Below are 16,730 nucleotides of genomic sequence, written 5' to 3'. Positions count from 1 at the left end.
ATGACGGCGATTTTATGTAAATGGTTGAACGAAGATGTTCACTTGGAGCGTGAAATCAGTAAGTCTGCGTTAGGATTATAAACATGATGCCATCGCAAAGTTCTATAGACTAGCTGATTTGGCAATCTGATCGCTGTAGTTATGCGTATTATGTTAAGTGAATCACGTATCAACTTTTAGATATAAATGTATCAGGAATAACCCTAACTTCAGATTAGTTTACTAATCTTAGCAGTAAAATTATAATGTTAGCGAAATAACAGATCTTTAGACATTCTTATAACTAATCCTCGTCATTAGAACATATGACATGCATCTACCATTCGATATTATTGTATTGCTACAGATTAACTTTACCAATGAATTTATGACGGGAGCCGGGCGTATATACCTTAAGCAATCTTACAACTAATTTTAGCAACCGTATTGTACTCGTATAGTTGGAGACAGTGTTTGATATAAACATATTAGAAATAATTTAATTTTCAGTCGTAGGGTATGGCGATAAATTCATAATAGTGTGAAATATAACGCGATCTCGTAACCAAATATGCTATTATTATGTACCGCATATCATATGCAAACTATTTATTATTAGCATATTAGAAGTAATTTCAATTTTCAGGGCAAGTCCTAGTTATAAACTCACGACGGCAATACAAAGTTATATACCTTAAGTGATCCATACAATCTTCTAGCCGACCTTTGCAGTTGTAACGCAGAATATTAATTAACCATTCGATAAATAGTTAGTTAGAAATAATCCTAAACTGCGGAGACTAACTTTTCGTGTAACCATTACAGCATCTGATAACTTTGAAGCTGAATTTGCAAATGGTTACCTTATAGGACAGGTTTTAAACAAATACAGTTTACAGGTAAGAAGCCTAATAAATATTGTAATAGCAATTATTGGTATAGCAGTAATTGAACTGTGAATATAAATTGAAAATTTCTACGTTAACTCTAATTATAATTGGTACAATATAGCTTAAATATATGCTCGTATATCGTTTATAAATATTCTCTTAACTTTGTTGCGCAGAGTGACTTTGGGTCCTTTTCTAAAGGAAGGTTAGTTTATCGACTAAAGATTACCTATTTTCATATGCTTACGTTATTCTTCAAATGATGTTGAAGGTTATGCTGCTTTAAAGTTAACTCTTAGATTCTTTTCACGTTTAGTACCTCGGAATCAAAACTAAATAATTTTATGTTGATCGAACCAACTTTGGCGCTACTTGACATACCATTTAACACAGCTACCGTAAGTATTCTGAATTTCTACTATTTGATAACTATAGGAGAGTAGATGTTTGATAATCATATTTTCTTTAATCCTTGTCTATTTCTGTTTGTAGGCTAAAGATATTATGTATAAAAAGCATGGAGTGGCTGTTAGGTTATTATATGAACTCTATATTGCTCTTAACAATAAAGAGGTATCAAATATAGTCGGTTTCTAGATAAATTCCAACATACAATGCTATATTGAATTATACTAATATTACTTTACGGAGGCTAAAGAATATTTTCTCTAATTCTCGCTTGTTACTTCAATTAGAAACGTAAGTTAACTGGAACAGCCATGCAAACAATGAAAGCACGAGCCAATGTTGCACTAGCTAGCGTTGGTAGTATCGAATTCAAGAGGGTAAATTATATTTCAAAAGGCTTTCTCCTACATAAATACCAATTGATATCATAAATAATTCGATATTCATTGGGATCTTTATGCAGCGATTAACTGGCGAAACGACCAGACAAAGTTCACTCAATCTGCGAGAAATTGAAAACAGATATAATGATAAGAAGAAGCAGCTACAAGATCAAGCCTTTAAGAAAAAGTGAGTTATTTTCAATGAGCATATAGGAGGCTCTTTATAATAGGGTATCGTAACTTAACTGTAAATCATCGATTAGATTTCTAGAAGAAGAGCAATGGAGGCAGGAGAAAGAGCAGCAAAGGCAGCAAGAACTAGCAAAGGTACATATAACATTGCAATGTTTAATACAAACAGTATTAAAATTTGCAAGTGTTGCCGTATTAAAACCGATTATTGCTAACATAAGCTATCGAATTTAATTCATTCGCAGTTTCGTAATTTGAGACAACAACAAACAGAAGTATTATCAAGAATCAGGTATTTAGAATTGTTATTTACCTATCTCTCAATCTGCACTAAGCATAATCGTTAAACAATGCTTTTAAATATTAGAGCTGCTGCTGTCCGAATTCCTAAACCACCCAGCACGAAGGTAATCGTAGCCCATGTAGATTAATTTATAATCATTGGTATACACTTAGTAATAATATATCTATCTGGTATTACTAACTACTTTAAGATTTACGTACCCGCTATCAAGTAATTTTTCGGACAGTATAATATAAACAGCTAACTCATTTGTTACTTTCTACCTATATTACTGCGCTATCATACTTGTTGTATCAATGATGGTATAGAAAACTAATTTATCATCTTTTAAGCTCTGTTAATACTCTATTACCTATGTGCTAGAACATCATGGTATAGAATAGAATTAGTTTATTAGTTTCGAGATCTACTAACAAACTGTTCAATATATTGCCGCACAGAAAGCGAACGGTATGTCTCCAGTTGAAATGCGAAAGACACAAGATGAAACAGTAAGTTCTGTAGATTCAAATTCATAGATTGTAATTTAAAATTCCATTTGTAGTTCGTTTACGTTAACTTATCTGATACACTTACTAGGTGGTTAAGGAAGAGATTGAAAAGTTTGAAAATAGCATTCGAAATGTAGCAATGCCTTCTTCTCCATTACTTGTCGAGTAAGTTTATGACAAAACTACAGCGTAATTATCTAATACGTAATTAAAGGTTATGACATACTAATTAGTCGGCATAGACAGCTAATAAAAGCCACAACTTCACATCTATATGCGAATATCTGTCTACATATGTAGTATAGTTAAAATGTTACAGCTACTCATTTATCTAATTTTTATCCAGTTTCGATGTTGATATGATGCTAAACGATGATGGTAAGCCCAAAAATAAACTGGATCCAATCAACATCGTTCAGGTAATTCATCGCTAGGATACTCAAAATGAATGCAAAAAGTCAATTAACTAATCACAATTATTTTAACCACAAATTCAGCCCAATGAAGCAACAGAATATGTAACAGGAATCAAGAGACGAGTTAAAGATGATTTAAACGCAAAAGAGGTAACGTTCTACCAACCGGTTTTACAGCTTATGAGCATTGGATATTTTTTTGCCTTTTAATTCACATTAAAATATGCCATTTTGGGTCTTAGGAACGTCAAAAAAGGCGCCGGCGTGTACTTCTGGAGCAAATGAAAGCTTACCATATGCAAGAAGTGAGCTAGCAAAACCGCTCTTAAGCTTTAACAATATAAGAGTAATATTAAAATTAAATTTTTATACATATTTTAAAATTACCAAACATTAGGAAGCCCACCATGAAGATATTTTAGTTAACAGATTAATGAGGCAATCACAGCATGAACGTAAAATTGCTGTTCAGCTAATGCACGTAAGTTTAAATAATTGAAATCTAAAGAATTGGCCCAAAGCAAAAACGAGCAATTTGAGAGCCTTTAATAGTCTAATTTATAATTATTACTACTTAATAATTATAGGAACGCCATTTGAAAGAAGTTATCGTCAATAATCGGTAAATATATTCATTGATTACTGTAAACAATACTTACTGGATTAATGGTGACTTAAATAGTGGATTTTGTCCGATATAAATTTACGTACACCTAAATCAGTTTCAAATTCTCTATTAGTATTGAACGTGAAAATGAATATACCCAACGTAGACTGAAAGATTTCGATGATGCACTAAACCGTGAAGCTGTAAGTTTACCGGGTCTGATTTCAGAAGCTATCTCACAAGGAATGACCAATTAGTAAATCTATAACGGGTTAAAATATCAAAATGAATGCTTTACTCTACTAGAAATATGCTGAATTAGCAAGACTACAGTATCAGGAAGAATTGAAAAAAGAAAAGGCATTACATCAGCAAATTTTAAATGAACGTGCTGAAAGGAAATACCAAAAGCATTATTCTATGTGTATGGAAGTAAGTCATGTTGAGATTATTGTCGTTTTCGATCTCCGTTGAATATAATAGATAACATGTAGTTATGATTTGAAGCTGTAGTCCATCAATTTATCCCCTATTATCTTACTTTAGGCATATAATTTATATAATTGATATTTCCCAGTGTCTGAAATATTTACAAATAGAACAGTAATTATTTATTCATCCTTCAGCTCTTTTATTTCTGCTTGAACATCGCTTTTCTACTTCCTAGATAATGAATCAAATCGTGGATTTTTCAGTCAGAATCGGTCAATATCGCGAGTTAACTGAAAAGTAAACATTATTATAATATTTAGTTTTTGTTAGATAGTTAAATAAGATGATTAGCATTAAACTACTTCATCCGTTAATGCTGGGACTTAAAAATGGGTAAACTTTCAATCTATATGTATATTAGCAAATTACCATCAAAGTTACTAAGCGAATGGAAGACGTTATTTACTGTGGGGATACCACTCTTCGATGATCAACCTGAAGCTGAAGAAGACGATAAAGCAGAGGAGGCCGATGTAACCAATATATTGCATGAAGAAAGACAAGCTTTACTTGATGAAGCAGACTTTATGGAATATAATGTGAGGATATGCAATCAAAATCTACTCTAATAGCAATTTTATTGATGATCTTCGACCTATAAATAACAAATCACTTTTATTCTTTCACTTTAACACTTATTGTATATTAAGAATGGTGTTGGAGAATGGAATCCGCCAGAAAATTTCGATTATCAATTTCCACCAAAAGATAACTCTATTCTTGGCCATATTGTTAAAACATTGTTTAATACAGTGGCACCACCAGAGGTACAAATAATTGTCGAAAAATCTGTACCAGTGTAACATAATTTAATTATTCCATTTCCATCAAAATTGTTTACAAATTATGGGTATTTATTGCCAAAGTAAGTAATAATGTTAATTTCGCCTCTGTGTTTTATTCAGCCTCCGGTTGATGCTCCTGAATTTCCAGAATTTCCAATTAAAGCCTGTTTTCTTGGAAAGCAATTTAGTGGAAAATCAGTCACTATAGATAGATTACTTGAAAGTAAGCTATTTTTATTACAAAATGAAGTTAATTTTGCTAGTACATAGTAGTTTATCAACGGTTTAATGTTAAATTAATCTGAAAAAAACAAAGTTATGAAGCTATATTTGCTCATACATTGTAGATTGTTCAAACTTTAGCTGTTGTTACTATAGACATGAAGTCAACTATGTTTAAGATCCAGCATGAATCATTAATATCTCAAGATTAAGAGATTATATCAGCGTGTATGCTAAAAATTGAGCAAATTTTAGCTCTATGATAATACACTGTTAGATTAAAGTACTATTATGTATTAAGTCATAATAATAAAAAATATAACTGTAGTAGTTAGCAATAGAAATTAGGAGTATTCAATTTAGCACCACTATGGTATAACATTAGCTTAAATATTACAGTTAAGCTAAAGTTGCAGATGTAGTTAAATATACTAAGCCATTTTAATCAAGGCTACAGCTGCAGATTACAGTAGAAAGTTAAGCTATCTTATCTTGCATCACTAATTTTTTTATGCTATGATGTTATAGACCATCGTATCAAGGTCATCGAGCTAGATAATTTAATTCATGAAGCTGTAGATGCATTTGAAAGAGGTGAATTAGATGAAAGCAAGATACAGAGCGAAACTAATGAAGACGAAGGTGCCCTAGGGGAAAATGAAATGAAAAAGGTGAATAAAAATGCCAAATTCTACTTTGTAGTTAGAATATTAGATTTTAATATTTGCAATTATAATGATACTATAGGTATATTTTACCTCTATTATGACGAATTTTTTGCAGCTTCTAACAAATCTATATATCTTACATATACCTATTTAAAATGAAAAGGATAATGAATCTAGTACCAACCTAAATACCACTGGTCAAGGTTCCGAACAAGAAGGCGATGGTAGCAAAACTACAATGCAATCATCAACATCGCTAAGTGGTATTCCGAATGAAGACAGTAAATCTAAAGGTGGCAATTTAAAGCATAGTGGCGGCAGCACCTACATAGGTAAAGCTGCCAAACAGTCTTATGATGGTAGCAATGGTCATTTAGGCCCCGTTCAAGAGACTGAACATAAGCCATCCAATGATGGAAAACGCCGAGGATCAATCATGAGTTTCCGAGCATCTGATATTGAGGTAGCTTAATGATATCCTTAAAGTCCTTGAAAGCTATATTAGCGCAAATTCTGATTTTTATAATCTTGTCACTCCTTTACAACCTTAGTCCCATAGTCAACTAGCAGTTTTACTATATAGAAGTAATAGAACTCTACATACTAGCACAATTTATATTTACTTAACACAGTTAAATAAAGAATTTGATGTAATAATTACTTTACACCTTCATAATATAACGCTACACATCGCAACATGTTATAATCCATTAGCACTATCAGAGCATAGAATTATATGCGTTTGCGATTTAGAATCACTCTGCGCTTTCAATTCGTACGATTCTATGCAATAGTAGTTTATAAGCCTGACTGAGTTCATTTTACTTGTTATATCATGCTAGAATTACAGCCCTAGGGCAAAGTTGGGGTTTAAAGCTGCTAAAGCTCTCAAACGTGGAAAAGCTGTTGATGATCAAGTCATGGTGGATATCATTACTAACACCATTAAGTAAGTCTAATATAGGATGTTAGCCAATTAGAGATAAAATTTATGATTTATAGAGCTGTTAAGACAGTTTCTAGATTGAGAATAGCATATGTGTAGACTCTCTTTTTAAGATAACTGACTATTACTTTATAGGAAAATACCGCAAGGTTCCGGTTGGATTTTAGACGATTTCCCATCAACATATAACCAAGCCAAGGTAAAGATTAGATAATTATTTCTACTGTTGTATGCATAGAGAAAACTTTTAAAAGTTTTCATTTTAATGGTTTTATCTTATTGATCATTCTTGATAGCTATTTGAGAAAGCCTTGACAGGCTATGATCCAAGCCCACCTCAAGTTAAAACCATATCACAAGCTAAAGGTGGTAGCAAAGCGCGCAAGAAGTCTTTGCTCGCACCTGATCCAAAACCGGAGGAAAAGGTAAATAAATGATAGTAACTTTTATTACATCTATACGAAATTTTAGTTCCTCGCCTATACAGATTATCATCTGTATCTCTACATTAATAAAGTGATAATTATGATATACCGATGTCGGTATAGTTAGCTATGAATCTAGGCCATCACAGCTACTTCTGAATTTATAATAAGACTATTTATAAGAAAAGATCATCTTTAGCGTCGTTGTATTAATAATACCAATTTAAGGGAAAGTTGAGTCACTGATCAATTAATTCTATAATAGATATTCCTATATTACTTGTATTTACTATGTCTTAGCTATGATCCGCGTAAGTAGGAATTAAAATGAACGTTATAGCTAATCTTTTGTATTTAATAGTTACCGCCGCCCGTTAGTGGAATCGATGTTGTCATTTTATTTGATGTAAAAGATGAAGTTGTTTTGAAACGAGCAACAGGAAGAACAAGTTTGTCTCATTAGATTACAATTAATTTTGCACTATAACCGCTGATTATGACTATAGAATTGTTTAGTGTTTGATCTAGCTATGATTTTGCGAAAAACTAAAGGCAATTTCTATTGTAGAGACTATGACGTCTAGTAAACAGTATCATGAAGAATTTAATCCACCACCAGAAGGTAGCCGGACTGGTCTTAACAAGCAAGATAAAGTTATGCCAGTTAGTGATGCAAACTATGCCAGCGAACATGTTCAGCAAAGGTAGAAAACGAATCAAATACATAATATCAGAGATAGAATATACTTAAACGTTGTTGTAATAATAACTAAATTCACTATGGAATTGTTTAAAGGTTGGTTGGCTTTCATGATACTTGGTCAAAACTGGAGAAATGGTTTACAAAATTTGGTAATTTAAAGAAGATTGATGGTGCTGAAGATCAAGGTAGTTAATTTGTTTCACCTTGTGTGAAAAAAGAGACCAATCTTATTTTAAGTAGCAAAATAATTGATTTCTTCTACTCATAGTAGATGATTGATTAAAAACTTTATGTTTGATATAGAAACTGTATTTCAAAATGTGGAGACTATTCTTGAAGAAGTACTAGAAAAATTAAAGCCGGAGCCGGAGCCTGAACCCTCTAGCGGAGTAAATTCAATGATATAACAGCCATGTTTATCAATATTTGTAACCTGATGATCAGTATCATTATTAAATCGTTATATCACTGATAAAATATTTCAAAATTTGGTTTACGCAGGTAGCTGAAAGGTCTTTATCGCCTCAGCAACCGTTAGGTAAATCCATTGCGATGTAGATAGATTATTTTTATCATAGCCATTTTTACGGTCTTGACTAATTTAGTTGTTCATTATTTTTTTCTGGTTCATAGATTTAAATCTTCATCCCGTACAAGATGCATCCTTAATACCTGAAAATAAAGACACTCCATTAGCTGAAACACCTAAAGTGGTTGTTGATACCCCTAATCTAATTGCTGTTATCGAAAATGAAAGTAAAGCTCAAACAGAGAAGGAAAAGAATAAGCATCATCCGATAAAATCGGAAGATAGCAAAGATGTTAGTCCCCGCATCAAGGAGAAAGGTAATCTAATAGATGATAGGAAAGGTTTATACCCTTTGAGGTAGTATATTATACGGTACTGTATTGTTCTGCATCCTGTGTAGCATAAAAACAATTTTATCATACGTAATCGAGTATAATTTCACAACAAGTCCCTGCAGTTATTCCATTTGATTAACCTCTTACTTCGATATATATTGCCATATCATCAATAAATAATCAATGTTTAAAATAGAATTATGATTAATTATGGTATCTGAATAGCAAAGCATACCATAAGATCAATTTAATATTTTAAAATATCTTTCGTACTGACCAATTTTATAAAATTAAGGCAAGAAATTCAAAAAGAAATCAGATGCTAGACGCCGATCTTCCGCTATGGCAGAACCAGTCATCCAAGAGCAATCACTCGTCCGACAAGGAGAAGCGGAAGATTTAAACAAAGTAGAAGAAGAAGAAGAACGACCACCTAGTCCTCCAAAACCAGAACCTGGTTCAGAAGATTGGATTTATGTTGAAAATACGATTGAATTGGTAAAATTATGGAACTTTAAAGATATATATCGTAGGTTTATCATCTGAATTATTTATCACGTTCATCATGGATAGGAATTGGCAACCATTTTATCTTCCCAATGGGAAAATATCGAAATCAATTACATTGATTCATGTAAATACATCTTTCGTAAAATGCGAGACGAAAGAGAGAGCACCTATCAGTACTTTTATAATATTCGGTAAGCTATTAGCTTAATTCTGAACAAGAGGTGGATTTACCAAGTTTAGGATATAGACCCAACTCATAGACATTTCATAACAATACTGAAATTTCATGATTGATCTTGATAGCAATGAATATAAAGAATTTCTTCGCCGGCCTGATTTAAAACAGATGTTAGTAAACCAGTGGCAAAAGGTGAGTAGTACTTGATTTGAGCTAATATACTCATGAATAGGTACCCTATATGACATTTTTACATCCTATGGATTTGCAGTACCATCAAAATAAAATGATAATAAATTTATCTTAATTAGCGGGTAAAAGCTACAGCCTAAACACAATTTCTATTTGTCGCTACACTAGTGAGTAGTGACATTCCTAGATATTTTGAGTAATGATAATACATTAACGCAGCTAAGCAATAAAGCTGCTGTATGTTTAATAAAATTGGAAATACTAACTTGATTATGCTGTTTCGTCTTTTGTAGGAATATAATGACTTAGCTGAAGATATGAGGAGTGATGAAGAGACCAAGGCTGAACTCCATCAGACCGTAATGGTACGTGGATTATAGATATTATCCGATCTTGAAATTATTAGGCCATAATGACTAGCAAATGCAGTGACCGATTTACCCTGAATTTGTAATACATAACATTAAATCTGTAGTTGTAACATACAATATTTCTATTTTAGCTCGTGCTACTTGAAATGGTATAGCAAACTAGTATATTTATCTAAAAAGATTTTAGCTCATTCATACTGAACTAGCTTAATTGCTTAATAATTTCATCTTAGCAACATTTAACATATGGTATATAATTTGCCGCACTAATAAAACAAGACATATATATGTTGGCATATATACAGTACTAGACTTCTATTTTTTACCCATGCTGTTTGAATACAATTTTATTAATCTAGTCGCTGTATCCTAGAAGTTCTTAGTTTCAACAGGTGTTGTTGAAAGTTATGTACTAAACTAATCAATATATCTAAGAAATTTTCTACGCGCTATTGGAATTGATTTATTAAGCCAGTATCTAACCCTAAAAGACTTCATTCCATACGCTATTTAGGATCTTGCAGAGAAACTATGGAATATGTGTGATAAACGTAAGGAAGATGCCGAAAGAGAGCGAGATAATATTATGAAAGATGGATGGTTAGAAGACAGAGTTGGCTTAACAACCAATTATTATATTACTTTAATGCAGGTAGAGTTTATATCGCTATCAAGATAGCAATAATACTTAATGAATTCCCTACCAAGTAGTAACTAGCTTATAATTTAATGATGATTAATTATGAAATGATTTTTAGGCTGAACTAGACCGAGTACAAGATACATGTTTTCTATTGAAAGATTATTACATGTCTGCCGCTGGTAAAATATTAATCGAATTTGCTGTACCTAACGGTCGTTTACCTCTTCTTGAAGTAAGCATTTCTGCTGAAATATCCGTTATCAAATAGCTTTCATCTACCCGCTGTCTCTCTTATCCTCTTATATAATCTTATTTTTATCAATTACAGCTAGCAACAGTTGAATCTAGCTCAGTAGTGGTACTAAAAGGAACCATCGAAACGAACTCGGTTTCAGTTCAGTCATCTACTGGTAAAAGTACTAGCGCAAAAGAGAGTGTAGTTAAGGAAAGTAGAGGCAAAGATCGCGGTAAAGATCGTGATCGGGAGAGGGATAAGGATAAGGAAAAAGAGAAAGATGCTGCTGAGCGTGGAATTTCTGCCTTAACTTCAGCAATGAATCATGAAGATACTGAAGATGGCAAGACAAAGTATGATATCCACATTTCGTACTACCATATTTCTTACCTCGATTTCCTACCACTATTTGATTTAGCCTATTTATAATATTTTGATGCATAACTAGAAGCAGTAATAAATCATCCGTTGTATATAAAGATTCTGCTATCATAGTTTAACCAATTTCCGTAATATTTAGCATTCGACAGTGGCAACATATTTATAATTAGCGTTAAAATATCTGCCTGATAGTTATTTTTATATTATTTGCATACAAACTAATACGTGATATCTATATAAAAAAAACTACAACAAGAGTGAGGTATTTTTAATTCTACTCGTTATTAATCATTATATTTCGTGATATGATTATATAGAATACCATTAATTCCCAGACGACCAAAATCTGCTGAGCAAAGTAAAGATGGTCAATCTGGTAGTAAAGAAAAAAGAGAGAAAAAGAGTAAAAAAGAGAAGCAAGAAGAAAAAGTGGATTCGCCTTCGTTACATATGGATCCTGATGAGAAGGTAGATGATTAAATGATATGATAATTGTCTCGATACTAGATGATATTGTTAAATCGGTATATCTTGGATTATTAGGTTATCAATGATGCGTATAATATTGTCCAAGAATATGTTCTAATGATGGTAAGTATGCCTTATATTAAATAGAGAGTACTTATAATTTTGTAATGTGTTGCTTGGTATAAACCACAAAACTAATTTGTAGGGAATCCGCAATCACTAATTGGCTTGAATAGCATAGATATTACGTGTTTCATAGACCTAATATATAATTTTAATCTATTTATATTAGATCAGCGCTGAGTTAACTGCTACTGCCGCTGAAGCTGAGAAAGAACGTGAGCGTGAACACGAGAGGCAGCGTGATTTAGAGAAAGCGGCTAAAACTAAAAAAAAGCATAAGAAAGAAAAGGTAGTGAAAGGCAGACATAAAAAACAACAAATTGTAGTCGAAGAACCCGTTGAAGGTAAGAGAAGTGATTATCAGTTCTAATGAAATGTTTAGTCGGTGAAGACTAGCTCACCTGTATGAATTGATCTGCAGGAGTAGTGAATTGCGATTGCTGTAGTATCCTTAGAAATACTAGGGATTATAATCATAATGATGTATTCATTCCTAAAGAAAAATCGCATCTTAACGTTCTAAGTCGTGAGGATAAACATTTACAATAAACTAAATAGAAGCGTCGATTATTGATAGTGAGATGCATTAGTTCTTCATTATTTCATACAGTTATAGCGAGTAGGATGTCAATTCTTATTCGATCATCGTCGTAGTTCAAGTTAATCGAAATCACAATCTTCCTTAATTCAGAAATATACGCTTCTGACTGATAAAGATTGAATAGATGAAAGTATTTTTATTTAATTTTACATAAATATTATTGCTATCATACTCATGGTACTCATGACTTTGGACTAGAACCTCCTGAGCAAACAGCTGAGGAAAAGGAACAAATCGCTATACGTGAGAAGATCCGTGAAGAATTCACAGCGGCTACAAAAGCTGAAGGTAAGTCATAAGTTATGGCTCATACATCATCTTCAGTAGCTAAGATATGGTGGAAGAAAAAGGATTATGAATACTTCTAAAAATTAAAACATTTTCTACTTATAGAGATTAGATTGAGAAGTCGATTAGAATTAATCCGCAGTAGAGCTATTTGCGATATCCAAGTAATAAAGGTATAGTTCACTTTAAGGATATCATCACGCTTGGTTGATATGTAATAAATTTAATTATTGTGGTACGCTTAGTAGTTATTGACCTAGTTTAGATCTGATTAATGTTATTTCCATATCCGCTTTAATTTATAAAACTTATTCCGCTAGCATAAGGCTGAAGTCATGTATAAAGATATGGATGATTGGTTGGGTCAACGATTTCGCAAAGAAATGGAAAGGTATTACTTTATAGTTATAGTTGACAAAATTGAAGTGCTGATCGTAAGTTAAAAGTGAAGACAGTTTGAATGTGGAAACTGAGAAAAATAACCAGATATAAAATAATATATAGGAATATATAGCTATATACTACGCTCAATTAAAATAGCTGTTTCTATAGTAAACTACTTTATTTTCTGGTAATAATCGTTTGAGCTTAACTAAAGAGATTAATTAGCTAAAGAAAATAGACTTTATTTCGTTGGTAGAAGCTTACAATATCCAATCTCGCTATTCAGTTAGAATGTGTAGTAGCCTTGATTTTAGCATGTAAACAGACATGAAATACCAAATGTTGTATACACGTACAGTATAATGCTATCCTATCCATTTATAATAATTATATTCTGGCTATAGAATTCTTGAAGTTCAATGATTTCTAACCGTTCATATTAACTGGCTTATAGTATTAAAGAATTAACGACAATGATGAGAGCTGCTATCGAGAGTGAGGAAAAGATACAAAATGAACTTAAACTGGTCAATGATAACTTCTTCATCGATGAGGTAGAAATGATGTCTCCGAATTAGCCATTAAAATCGATAAAGAAATTTGATGAATTTTATACGATATTGACGATAATTAATACGTTGTAGAATGTCATGATGTATAACATACCGGAGCCACCTCCACCCCCTAGTCCAATTGAATCAAGCATGCCAGAGAATTTTACTGTTGTGCAAATATTAAACTTGGCCCATCAGGTACATTATATAAAATTTTAGATATTGGAATCTCAATCCGTTTGAAGCGTTTTAATATCGAAATGATCAATCATCCTATTTTTAGCTATCTGCTATTGCATCCAACGGTTACATATCTAAGCAAGCATTTATTGATCTCCTTCACGGAACTATTTCGCTTTCGGTTAGAATGACATTAATTCATAATTGGTAATTAATTATCATTAAAATATCATACAATCTTAACCATTCATAATTATTAATAATAGCACGGTCAGGAAACTTTACCGGATAAATGGATGCTCTTAAATCAGACACAAGTAATTATATAGCTGTGTATTTCCAACCCAACTATAATTCATTTTTAAAATATTTATTTATAATCACTAGCTTCAATTTTCATCATTATGAATTTTTACAACTTTTTAACGTAGCTGTTTGTCATCCAATCTTGATATATAATTTTATCATTTCTTCTTTCGTAGTTGAATGACATGGCTAACTTGGTATCGCTGGATAAGGAGTACATCAATTGGCGAATCTTTTTAGTAGCTATTATGAATCCTGTTCCTTGGCCAAGTCGAGATCAATTATTGGATACCTTGAAGAAATTTCGTCAAGTGGATACCGATCACACTGGCTTCGTGACAAAAGCACAATATGAAAAGGTATTTAAAAATTCATAATTATTCTATGTTGTTTGAGAATAATAATATCAAATCGTGTCATTAAGAAGCGAGAAATTCTTCATTTTGGATATTATAGATAGAATTATGGTTTAAAGGTTCACCGCCTAGCAATCAAAGTCCATCTCTTCCTCGACAATATGATCGACTTGGAAAGCTGAAAGAGGTCATTAATTTATAACATGATTAAATTTATTCGACTCTCGCTACATGAGATGAAAAATTAGATTAGCCTTGGTAATCAATTCCCATCAGTATTCGTACCTAAAATGTACACCGCAATCCAATTGTTATCGTGTATTCCAAGTAAATATTTTAAGATGATAATGAACTCGTTCAGTTCCTACTGCTTTATAACCGATCCTAATGATATACTGTAATATAGCAGTACTAATTACATTGCTGGATTGCCTATAAACTTAGTCAATTACTGAATCGCAAGATAGAATTAGCTCCGTTCCCAGTCATCGTAGCTTTTAATTTTGGGTGGAATGATGTGCTTGTTCTATAATTTGATACTACATTGCTTATGTTCCCAAATAAATAGTTTTGCAAGGTAAAAAATAGCCCGATTGTTTTTACAATTTGGGAACATTATCTGTGGATGATATGAAATAGTATCGTATAACTTAAATGATCGGGCTTAATATTATATGCCGAGTAATAATTCAAGTTTTTCTTCTTGCAGGCGTTCTTTGATATCTTTGGCCATAATAATACTTCAACGCTTCTTCTTGATTACGTAGATATGGTATTGATTAACATCATAAAATTTTATGATATTGATATGTTATTTAACTAACATGAAAACTTTATATATTACAGTATGGACAACTCAGTTTTTGACTCTATTTCATCTCTATATCAATTTATAGTTGCTTTATTTCTGCCAAGCAAGACGACACGATATTGGATTAATGCGAGCTCTTAGCGTTACTTCGAGTCAGCCAATGCCATATATTAGTATAAGAGAGCTCACTGACGATGGATTAAAAACCGAGAATGAAGAAAAATCAACTGAATCAAGCCTACATACAGTTATAGAAGAAAAAGAAGAAGAAGAGGAATCTGAAAGCGCGACACATAATAATGCTATGATTCCTGTTGAAGCTTTAGTGAAGGTACAATTATTAATAATTAGGTTCGAAATATTATTGAATCAATCAGGTTCGAAAATAATTTTGAAACAAATCAGATTCTCCAAGTTATAGGAGACATTTAATTTAGCTGACATATATCAGCTACTTAAATTATTTGTCTAAACTATGAACACTGTGCATTTTGTTTGTTTATGCATCTATGTTTTCTATTGCAATTTTAGGTCCTCAATCATGGAACTTATTTTAAGAAGAAATCAAACCGATTTGAACTGTCGACAACAGATAATTGTACTCTAACAACAGTGAGTGCTACGATCGTTCATTTATGGATTACTTATGCTTTTATCACTTCATGAATATCAAGCTTAATCTATTTAATCTCATTTTCTATTGCAATTGTATTAAAACTCCCCATTTAGAGCTATGTATCGGATTTATATCAAGAGCTTGGCTCATCTACCGCTTCTCCATTGCCATTTGATACCATTTTCTCTCATCCTATTCTTCATAACGCTATTAAAGCATGCAAAACATACAAGAAAGCGGTAGCTAACAGCTTATAATCTTACGTTCACACTACGAATATGCATAGGATACTTTAGTGCATATATTAAATAGTACGAAGATCTATCGTCTAATGAATATTATCATCAACAATATTAATCATGGCTACATGATTTCTGTATAGGATTTGAAATCAATTATCTCGTCAACCGGTTCAGCGCCTACCCAAAACCAGTAAGAAAATAAAAGTCACGGCAAGACTTCTCTACTCTCTTCTACTTGATATTAGAGATTTCTATATAGTGTAAATCATAATACTATTCTATCCAACGATATGATATAGACAAACTTATGCAATCACTGTATAATTTTTGATTTGCTTGTATAATATGCTAATTATTTCCTGTTACTACTAAATCTTTATTTTTAATGAACATGATTGATTTTCTTCACCAAAGCCAATAGCTAATAATGATGAAGATTATATACCCAATTGATACTTTTTATATTATAGTTTATGAATGATAACACCAGTAGTACCGATACGTTGAAAATAATAA

General features: G+C 32.1%; 1 protein-coding gene across 1 annotated transcript; it reads left to right on the top strand.

Moving 5' to 3' along the window:
- On the top strand, window positions 1-16,229 carry TRIADDRAFT_58131 (uncharacterized protein; the record flags this gene model as incomplete). The annotated part of the gene is made up of 57 exons (XM_002114347.1): window positions 1-58; window positions 805-878; window positions 1,046-1,074; window positions 1,186-1,267; window positions 1,362-1,442; window positions 1,565-1,654; window positions 1,741-1,847; window positions 1,924-1,987; window positions 2,098-2,144; window positions 2,220-2,259; window positions 2,597-2,647; window positions 2,736-2,812; window positions 2,994-3,066; window positions 3,145-3,213; window positions 3,306-3,368; window positions 3,461-3,544; window positions 3,651-3,685; window positions 3,804-3,873; window positions 3,977-4,102; window positions 4,338-4,399; window positions 4,524-4,701; window positions 4,813-4,929; window positions 5,068-5,170; window positions 5,698-5,840; window positions 6,001-6,300; window positions 6,680-6,786; window positions 6,919-6,982; window positions 7,080-7,208; window positions 7,570-7,657; window positions 7,777-7,912; window positions 8,005-8,096; window positions 8,215-8,300; window positions 8,413-8,449; window positions 8,545-8,757; window positions 9,071-9,273; window positions 9,349-9,476; window positions 9,589-9,655; window positions 9,949-10,020; window positions 10,541-10,678; window positions 10,785-10,901; window positions 10,998-11,257; window positions 11,603-11,753; window positions 11,829-11,876; window positions 12,046-12,220; window positions 12,676-12,765; window positions 12,871-12,938; window positions 13,086-13,156; window positions 13,604-13,703; window positions 13,794-13,901; window positions 13,987-14,064; window positions 14,150-14,200; window positions 14,366-14,548; window positions 14,646-14,732; window positions 15,255-15,317; window positions 15,442-15,687; window positions 15,888-15,968; window positions 16,086-16,229. The coding sequence occupies 57 exons, from the start codon at window positions 1-3 to the stop codon at window positions 16,227-16,229; spliced, it is 5,904 nt and encodes a 1,967-aa protein (XP_002114383.1).
- Between the last annotated feature and the right edge of the window lie 501 nt (window positions 16,230-16,730).

This window comes from Trichoplax adhaerens, genomic scaffold (genome assembly GCF_000150275.1).
Source record: "Trichoplax adhaerens TRIADscaffold_7 genomic scaffold, whole genome shotgun sequence".
Classification (NCBI taxonomy): Eukaryota; Metazoa; Placozoa; class Uniplacotomia; order Trichoplacea; family Trichoplacidae; genus Trichoplax; species Trichoplax adhaerens.
The sequence above is the reverse complement of the archived record's forward strand: the minus strand, read 5'-3'. Positions and strand labels throughout refer to the sequence as shown.